Here is a 10162-nt window from a genome sequence, read left to right on the forward strand (position 1 = left end):
TGCTGAAATGGCTTATAAGGACAGAATCCTCAAATCTTAGAATGTAACTCCTGTATGTGAACAGTCCAAGCAAAGTCACTATTCATGGCCCTGATAAATTACTCTATTTGTTTTGAAGAAAAGCTTTTGAAATGAAATGCCTGGAGGAGTGTAGGAGATCCATAGCTATCAGTATGGAATTGGAGGGCTCAGCCCTGTCTCGGAGGACACAAAGGTTTGGAAAATGTACATAAGAGAGTTACTTGGAAATTTTCTTCCTGGGGCTTTTTACTATGTAATTTTTTTTGCCTCTGTATTGTGTGCAGAAGTGTGTTCTGTACAATCATTGTTGTATTTTCACGTGCACCTCCACAGAGAGGAGCAGAGAAGCACAGTTGCACTATAAATCCAGCACGTGCAGTGAGCAAGGGTGGATGTGTGATGGGAATGATGGTCCCCGTGTCATGGCAGTGCTGACACCGGGGCTTGCCAGGTCATGGGTGTGGGAGATGGAGCTCAGCATTGTGCAAATGCATGTGCAGTTTAAAGCAAACAAACCTGGTGAACTAACTGAGAAAAAAGGGGGAAGAGCCCCCCAAATAACTGGAAATAAAGGGGAGAGAAGGGAAGAAAAGGTTTGGGAATTAGTTTCTCAGTGCGGATGAGCTGAGGTGTGGGGGGGTCCCCATCACTCTACTCCTTACCGTCCCTCCTCACCGCTTCATCTCCTTTGTCCCTTGGAGGCTCCTGCAGAGGAGGCTTTGCTGCTTCTTGTGATTTATTGTTGGGGCGAGGTATCTGTCCCTTGGCTCATCTGAACCGTCCCCGCTGATTTTCCACTGGAACGTGGCTCGAGCCCCTTTGTTTTTCAGTCTGGGCTGCGGACATGCTCTGCTGGCTGCCAGCTGGACAGCCGGCACCCTGGCCTGCTCCCTTACAGCCTCTCTGTCTCTTCTTTGCCTTTCCCTTCATTTCCCTCCCCCCTCCTCTTTTTCTCTTCCTCCTCCCTTCTCCCCCTCTGTGATGGAAAAGCAGTTCAGATTTTCCAGGTTTACCGAAAGGGGAACAGGACCAGGGAGCAGCCTCATAGTCTCCAATAACTGCTTTTCCAATTCTCCGCGGTGTGGAAACTCCTCTACAGGGTAATGGGGTTTCCGACCAGCTTCACCTCCCCCCTGCCCTAAATGGGGACAGCCCTGCTGCCATCAGTAAATTAACATTATTTTCTCTGACACTGGAGTCACTCCCATCTGCTGGGCTGAGCCCAGGGTGTTTGATAGCTGCTGTCAGGCACAGGTTAAGGATGGGGAAGGGAAAAAGGTGGCTTCAAGCTACCCAAACCTGTCGTCATTGCGTTGATGTGTAAGCTTGACATTGCCAAGGATGAAGTTAGTCAGATGTAATTTAAGAGTGAACCAATATTTTATTGCCCTGGCTCCCCTCCAGGGGGCTAAGCATGTTTTGGATCTGTTTAGTTAGGGCAGGTTGCAAAATAACACCTTTCTTTTTCTAAAAAATACTAGTAATTAGAAAATATTTTGAGCTGGGAGAAAAAGAATGTTTGGTTATTGCCAAAATTGTCATTGATACTTTTGCCTGAAGGCTGAACAAATGAAATGATATACAGGCATTTTTTATGCAAATACATGTCTGTTAAGGCTTTTGGAAAGGAAGGGCTTTCTCAGTGGCTGTAGTCTATTTCTGTGCTGCTGTTCACCCAAATACAAACAGCTGGAAGCATTTTAGAAAAAAGAGGTGCAATGTGCTTATATTTCAATGCCAGGAGTTATGAAAGCTGAGAATTTTTAAAAAACACTTAGACTTTTGAATGTTAAAAAAGTAAAGCTTGTCATGGAAGTCATACTAGTGCTTTTTCAGTGAGAAGTGTAGAAGAAGGAATGAAATAATCATCCTAATATGCATTAAAAGCACCTTGGCATTTAGAGGGAATTGATTCTTTGATTGGGAAAGAAAGCAAATATTGTCCAGTTGTATTTCTACATTTACTGAATATGAATCGAATTTTGCAGTTGCTGCAATTGATGGGAGACATCCTGTTATGCTCAGTGTGGGGTACCTGATATGTAGCTTATTTATCAGCACCTCAAGCTACAAATGTATATGGCTGTTTAATGCAGAATTTATGTTTGCGCCGTGTACTTCAATGATGCGTTAAAAAGTAATTTTGAACCCTTATAAATTATTTGAAAATTTGCAGGCATGGTTTTGGGAGCTGAACACAATTTCTAAAGCTGTGTTTACTGTTGGTTTTAAATCCTTGAATTTACTGAGAGTGCGTGGGTTGGATGTATGGATGCTACAGAAAGCATCAGATCATAACTCTTTCTGCTTTGCTCCCGTAGAATGTGAGAACTTCTTGGAGGATGGGCTGAGTAGCGTCTGTGCCTCGTCACAGGGTGTCCTTAAAAGAGAGTCTGGGAGTGAGTCTGACCTCTTCCCCTTGCCTGGTGATGGGATGGAAGACCTTGTCTTTGGAAAGGTAGGAAAGCCTGCTTGGGATACAGCTAAAAAAGCTCCAAGGCCTCATTCGATAAACCCATACTGCAAACACAGATCATCTTGGTTTCACTGGTGAGCTAGAAACCTGGAAGCGATTGTCCTGGAACGGAATAGATGAGAAGGATCCAGTCTCCTCTTCGGCTGCAGCAGCATGAGGGATGTATTTACTTGCAGCAGAATTGCAAAAACCATGCAGCCCCCAATGTTAAAAAGATGAAAGTAATTATGGCTGTCCAGAAGTAAATCAGGCTCTAGAGGAACAGCTGAAAAGGTGGATTTTCTTGTGAGGTCATTAGGGATTGCACAGATGATATGAAAACCATCTTAAACTCATGTAACAAAGAGCTTTTCTCCAGCAAACAGTGTCTCTGTACTGACATCTTCAGAATTGTATCCTATAAGTCTCAGAGGAACCAATTTTTTTCTGTAAATTCAGTGTGACTCCCTGGATAGGAAGGAAACACTCACTCTAAATACTTAAGGCCAATTCCAATGAATACTTTTGTTGCCTAGGTGACATAGCTCTAATGCATTTTTGCGTGCAAGTAGAAGGAAAATGTTTTCAGGTTTGCTTAAAATCAACAATAGAAGTCATTATTAACCTTAGTCATCCCTGTGCCCTTTGTGTTGCTCACGGCTGAGAAGGGGAAGGAGGAGTGGGTGAGACCTGAGGTACAGAGTCAGCCTCCTGAACAGGGGATGCCTCCCTTTAACAGCCGTCTTTTGCCATCTACATCACAGCAGCCTGAATTTATTCAGAGGGTGATTAGGTTTTGCTTTTTAAGAATCGTCTTGCTGGTAATTTATATTCTTCTTGCCATAAGTAAATGATGAAAAAGCACTCAGAAAGAAGATAGTGATGCAGAATCAAAAGGGACGTGAACCTTCTTTACAGCAGGCGTCATGTTGGTCTCAGCTCCATGAAATCACGTGCTTAAGAACAGCTCCAGCTTACCTGTTTGACCAGGCACTGTTTCTGCTCTGAAAAACCAAACTTTCAGAGTAGGTTTCAGACTTGCTTTCAGATAAATATATTTAATGAAACAAAATTCTGTTTGCTTAAATCGAATCAGATGACGGTGAATATTTTCCAGCAGGACGGGAAACACCACAGCCCAGGCTAAGTGATCTCATGTGCTATAAATGAACAGTAAAGTCATCCTTAATGCATGTGGTAGGGCACAGAGCTCACCAGCCTCACCCTTTCCCATCTTGCTCTCAAAGTGATGCGGGACCCTGGATTGTGAGAATATAACACTGTTTGGCAGAGCAGAAGACTGTCTTCAGTTTTCTCGTGTAGAGTGGCACGAAATACAACAGCTGACTGCCATTTGAGCCTGATTTAATGCTTGTATGGGAATGCATGGGAGAAGAGTGCTGTGGGAACACAGTAAATTTTATGTTGTACAGAATTTTTGCTTTTTCCCTTTCTTATGGGGAACGTTTCTTCCTCCAAATACAAGAAAGAAAAATTAAAACTTAATAGGTAGTGCAAGGCAGTAGGGATGCTGCAGGGAAAAGGAGGAGGTGGTGGGAAAAGCAGATCTTCAATTTCAATTGCCAGTGGAGAGTGGGCAGAGAGGGAGGAAATTATTTTCTTTACTGAAAGGGAATTTCTTAATTTGGCAGCCTTTGCATTGTTCTCATTATGCGGTAGATTGCAGACTTTGTCTACAAATGGGTTCAAAAGGTTCCTGAGCTGAGTTTAGGAAGTTATTCAAAGCTAATCTCAACTTCAGTTGCTCTTTTTGTCTCTGCTTTGCTGACTAACTCAATTCCTTGTCTCCATTCTCAGAATTTATCTGAGTACCTTTTCTACAGTTAAAGTTATTTCTAGGAGGACCAAAGACACTAGTTTAGTGTTGTGCGCTTGTTCCTTAATTCAGTCTTTTTTGGTTTTAGACTACTGAACCCAACTGGTAGAAATGCAAGTTATAAATATTTTTAATAACCACTAAAATAAATGCCAGATGTAATCTTTCTTCTGAAAAATATTGTAAGACGCATGTCTTGGTTGTAGTTGAGTAGTTATAAGACTATTAAATAGTATAATTTCCATATCAAATTGAGAAGAGAGAGAACATGTTTATGAACAAAAAGAGGATCTCAAACCTTTCAGTGTCATGATTATTGTTATTACTAGTCCTGTTCTTGTTTCCCCTTTGTATGGAGCAAGAGTTGAACTTTAGTCTATTAGAGTTTTTTTAATTGTATAAGTCAGTCCTCCTCTGTTAGCTACTTAATACATTAAAAGAAATTTAGGAAGAGCAAGCCATTGTCTGTCCATGGTCTTTGAGCTGCTTCCATAGACATCACTTGAAATTCAGAGATTTTTATGTCCTGGTTCTATCCCGAGACCATGAAGGATTGGAGTCTGTGAGGTCACAAAATCTGCAGGTACCTTAAACTGTCCCTGGTGTTTGGTGCATGCTCTCCTTACCATCTCCTTGCCACCTCTTGTGCTTTCTGTCTTTTTTTTTTTTTTTCTTTTCTCGGAAGGACATGAGCTGCGCTGCGTAACATGAGCTGCCAAGTTCAGAGAGCTTTAGTGCTAAAACCTGACTTGTTTTTTCAGACTTTAGAGGCTGTCACTGAAATCCAGAAGTCGCTTCCAATGTGAGGTCTAAGGCTTCAGCAAAATGTTTTATTTTTTTTTGCGTCAGCACTGCATTCCCATGTCCTCATCGTCCTGCTTTTCCTTCTCCATCTCAGACAGCCATCTGGGCAGGCTTTGCAACACCCTCCTTCTTGAATGATTAATGCTACATAAGGTCATTTGTCACAATCATCTGGTAACATCCTGGGGTGTAGCCCATACGCTTTGCTCATCTTAACTTTTAACCGGCCACTGAAATTCAGTGTTAGTGGGAAGTTTTTTAATGTGCCTCTTGGGAAATGATTCAGACGAAAGGCCCTTTGGAAGTCAGGAACCCACAGATCATTGTCAAAGGAAGGGACTGCAACTCAACCCCTTGAATTTTGTTTAATTTCTGCCTTTGTTTTGGTTTGCTCAAGGAAATACACAAATACATAAGTATTTTGCATTTATTTTTTCAGAATTACTGTTTCTCTTAAGGTAAAAAAAAACCACAAACACACACAAAAACCCAACAATCATGCAAAAACCCCAAACCTGAAGGAATAAAAGTTTGGAGAGGCTTTCACCCGGGGGAAGACTCCTGTACTCCAAATCATAAAAATTATGATAAATAATTAATAGGAGGCCACTACTGAGGTTAATTTTAGGGAACCTGGAGCCATAGACAAATCCAAATAAAAAATTACTCTGCTAGATCATATATCAAGCCAACCAAAGATGTTGACTCCTTTAGTGTAATGGTATGCCAAATTAAACTTCACCATGCCAGAGTTTAATTTTTTTTTCATCTTTTTTTTTTTTAAAAAAAATATTGTAACATCTTTATTGTCTTTATCACATGGAAGATCAGGGGACAGGGTAAGTTTGTGTCTCTGCACTTTGCATGTTGTCATCACAAAAATGATTGAAAGAACATTTTAATTCTGCTTATCAAGACCTCCTACAGATGGAGGGATTTAGTTGAAGTTATCTTATACCCCCCCCATCCTAGTGATCCCTCTTATCCCTATTCATGAAGCAGTACATATGTTCTTTCTCAGAAAACTCACTTTTTATGCCTCATCACATTATTTCTTACTTGCTTCTCAGCAAGTACTGTTCCTGAGAGCAAAGAAAATGCCCATTAGCACATGTCTGTAAAGGCCCTTTTCAGCCTTGAGTTTTATGGTCACCACTAAGGGCTGAAGTCATTGAGGTGCAATGCAGCAAGCCTAACTTGAAGAGCATTACTATTTCTTTAATGTTTCATTTTTCCTGTAGGAAAAGAACACATTAGAGAACCATTTATATTTTGCAAACAGGGTATTTTCTTACTTAAATAGCATTAAAGAGCAATGCATACTTACTGGAACTTGACCAGACAGCTAATTTTTTGCAGAGATGGTTACAATATAGATGTTTCTTAGATGTGTCAGCCACACTTGGCATTTTGCAGACAGAGTGCTGGTCTTTCATATTAACTATTCTGCTTTATTTCAAACAAAAATTAAATGAGGACAGAATATTTTTAGAGGAATAAACATGGGTCACAAGTTCAGGGGAATTGTTTATTGTGTTCTGTAGTCAGTCTGAAGCTCAAGGTAAAAGTTAAAATGGACCAAATATATTTCACATTCTTCAAATATCTCTTTGAACTGCACTTCACAATAGAAACCCTAAATCTTCCCTGTTAGGGAAGTAGTTTTTGTTCTGCGTTTTAAACTGGAGCAGTATTCTCATCTGGGAAATAGAAATTCCTCTTTTTACTCTAATTCCTCCCTATATAATTTGATGTTCTGCACTACTGTTGCTAGATTTGCATCCAAATTTAATGTTTCCAAACTGTCCTATGTTTCCAAACTGTCCCATCCTTCCACTGTACAGCTGACAGGTAGTCCTCTCTCCTCCTGCTCTTCTGCCTTAATGTCTGACAGTATTTTTCTGTCTCAGAAAAGTGAAGCAGACTGTTCCCTCTTCTGAAGGAGTATTATCCACATAATGACTACTTAATTTGTCTGGATTTAAGCAATTCAGTAAGCTCTCATCATGACTCACACAAATATCAGATTATCTTGAATAATGCCAAACGTCATCAAAAACTTTACAGGGCATCCATTTCAGTTCTCTCTCATTTTAACCTATACTTCCTATTTAAATATGTGTCAAATCCAATACTTTACAGTATAAATTTACTATTAAAGTATTTACACAAATTCACCATTAACATTTGACATTCCTTACCATGAAATGAATGCTTTTGGAGGAATATATTTTTAGTGTGTTTTTTAATATTTTGTGTTTAAAAGTTATATTGTACTTTGGTGTTATGCTGTGAATGCTGTCTTTTTTTTTTTTCTCTCTTTTTTTTCTTTGGTGGATGGGAGAGGGAAAATAGTGTGACAGCGTTTATTTAAACCACCTTAGGAACGTTATTGTGTACCTGTTAAACCAAAATAAGAGTAAAAAAATAGCCAAACTTGAAACAGAGCTCCCCTCTAAATAGTGAGACATTTGAATAGAATAATTTTTGAACATCTCAGTTTATTTTTATTCAGTTTAACAAGAAGCTTTTAGTTTATAATGTGTGCCCATCGAAAAAGCACAGAAAAGCAAAAGTGTCTGGAGCACTTAACGCTACTGGACTTGGAGTCAGGGCAGTGAGGTCTGCGGTGAGGACTTCTGTGGGGCAGCACCACTCCCTTTCATCCTGCCCCGCGTGGGTTTTGATGCCCATCTCTCCCTTCTCAGAATGGGATTTTGTAGCCTGTTATCTTCTGCCAAATGAGAGCTGACAGCCTGCAGCTCCTTGAGTGCTCAGCTTCTGCTGAGACTCACCGAGCCTGCTGTTTGAAGACAATTAATCGCTGTGGCTTTGCTGAATAGTCTATTATATATGGTCTGACAGATCATTCTGCCTATTATTATTTTAAATGATACAGCACAGGGCTCTGCAGGAGAATAAATTGAAACTTCCCACGTCAGTCCCTTGGGGCAAACACCATTTCAGACTGAAGGTGATGTCAGAGAGGTGCCTGTGTTGGTTTTTTTATGCTAGCCACAGGGAACACAGAGTAATACGCACATGCTCTTCTCAGGCTGTATGGTCAGCATGTGGCCCTTGGCCAAAGAGAACCAGTTTGGCTTCCGCTTACGGCTTTTGGAGCAAACTAAACCAAAAAATTGCAGTATGACTCGAGATCTGTAATACAGGGCGGCTGATCCTGTGGAATGATGTTTTTCAATTATAGTTGGATTTGAAAAATGCTGCAAACCCTGCCATTAACTTTCTGCTTAATGGAAAGTAGTCGGGGATGGGGATTTAAGCTTTTTTTTTTTTCCTATCTGTTTTCTGCTCCTGAAGAATTGTCCCTTTCGTGCTGCATGGTGCAGTGGAATGATATGTTGCCCTTGAGCTGTCGTGGCTGAGAGCCTACAAACCCATCCTGCATCCCACAGGAGAGGCTGGAGTTTGTCATCGGGAGTCATGATGACCCAGTTCTCCATTACTTGCTCTTCATAAACCTTTGGTAGTTTTTATGGCACCTGGACCAATAACAGGTTTAGCCAGAAATGGTGAGAGGAGCAGGATTTGCTGTGCAGGATGAAATGTGGAATTGGAGAAAGGAAGGCAGGCAGAAGACCCGAGCTGGGAGCCCAGACTTAGGGCATCCAGGGACTTGTGGGGTGGAGTATAAAATATTTACATTTATTTAAAATGTTAAATGTATTTTCTTCGTTGGAAGTGTTCAAGACCAGGTTGAACGGGGCTTTGAGCAATCTGATCTAGTGAACGATGTCCCTGCCCACAGCACGGGGTTTGGACCTAGATGATCTTTAAAGGTCCCTTCTAACCCAAACCAGTCTATGATTCTACTTTAATGTATTTTTAATTTTTCTTATCTACAGCAGCCTGAAGAGGAGCAGTCTGCATGTGATGTCACCAGCTCCAGTTCCTCTGCAGATGACACCATGTCCCTGGAGAGGAACTCATCCCTGGGCAGCGACACATCCCTTCCCTTCCCACCGACGGTGAACTTCGTCCAGTCCAAGGACAGGCACAGCCTGGATGGCAGCTGCACCAACATGGTAGCCACAGAGGGAGGAGAGAAGGAAGAGGAGCTGGACAGTATCACGGATGTACCCACTCATTCCTCCGTCTTACGAAACTCCATGCGGCCGCTGTCACCCTTCCGTCGACATAGTTGGGGGCCGGGGAAGAACGCCACCAACGAAGCAGAAATAAATCAGAGGAGGTGAGTGAAGAGCTGCTTTGATTTACTTTGTGTCCACTCATGCATATTTATCTAAGCTGTAGATTCAGCATGATAAAACAGAAAACTGAGGATGTCACTTCTGATTCTTTTTCACTCCCAGGGGTGAAGACAATATCCTGACATATGTTTGTTTAGGTTTTTTTAATCAACTTTCAGGATTAAACTACTTAATACCTACAGTATACTTGAGCTTTCCAGAGCAAACAGAATTACCTTGGGACAGGTCTTCCATTTGAACTGTCACCACCCCTTTCTATATGAAGGGCTTTGTTAAAGGAATTACTGGAGTGTTAAATCTCATTCACCACAAAATAAACACGACCATTGTTGTTCTGATTGTATTAAGAGATAGCACGGGCACCAGGGTTTTAAAAAAAGGTGTGGAGGCTCCTCATAGTGATGAGGTGCGTAGTCCCTGTTTCACAGAATTGGTTCCACCTCAGTATTTCATGGGCAGTAAGTCCCACCTAACTCATCACCGATGTCCCCAGTGGTGCCCAGGAAGGTTCAAAAGGGAAGTTTTCCCATTTGTTCTTTCAGAAGGTACAAGAGGGAGAGGTGTAACAACCACGTGAGTGTGTAGGTGCTGGTACCAAGTGACTGTGGGAAGAAATGGTGCTCAGCTCCCCATCTCAGTGGGGAAAAAGATGAAGTAAAAATGCACACCAGTAAAGTAGTTGATTCCCCTCTGCACTCTGCACCATTCAGCATCTGGGCTGCCGGATGCTTAGGGTCAAACCCTGCATGTTCTGAAACCAGTGGAGGTTTGACCAGTGCTTTTAATGCATTTTAATGCTTTCAGAGCAGGAAT

The 10162-nt window shown here is 41.5% G+C and overlaps 1 protein-coding gene across 1 annotated transcript in view; it reads left to right on the forward strand.

Moving 5' to 3' along the window:
- AKAP13 (A kinase (PRKA) anchor protein 13) overlaps positions 1 to 10162 on the forward strand; it is a 70785-nt gene that overhangs the window by 11379 nt on the left and 49244 nt on the right. Inside the window, exons 3-4 of the mRNA XM_009695236.1 lie at positions 2343 to 2479; positions 8987 to 9330. Of these exons, the coding sequence (XP_009693538.1) occupies positions 2343 to 2479; positions 8987 to 9330 (481 nt within the window). The remainder of the gene's footprint in view (positions 1 to 2342; positions 2480 to 8986; positions 9331 to 10162) is intronic.

This window comes from Cariama cristata, unplaced genomic scaffold (genome assembly GCF_000690535.1).
Source record: "Cariama cristata isolate BGI_N322 unplaced genomic scaffold, ASM69053v1 scaffold17432, whole genome shotgun sequence".
Lineage (NCBI taxonomy): Eukaryota > Metazoa > Chordata > Aves > Cariamiformes > Cariamidae > Cariama > Cariama cristata.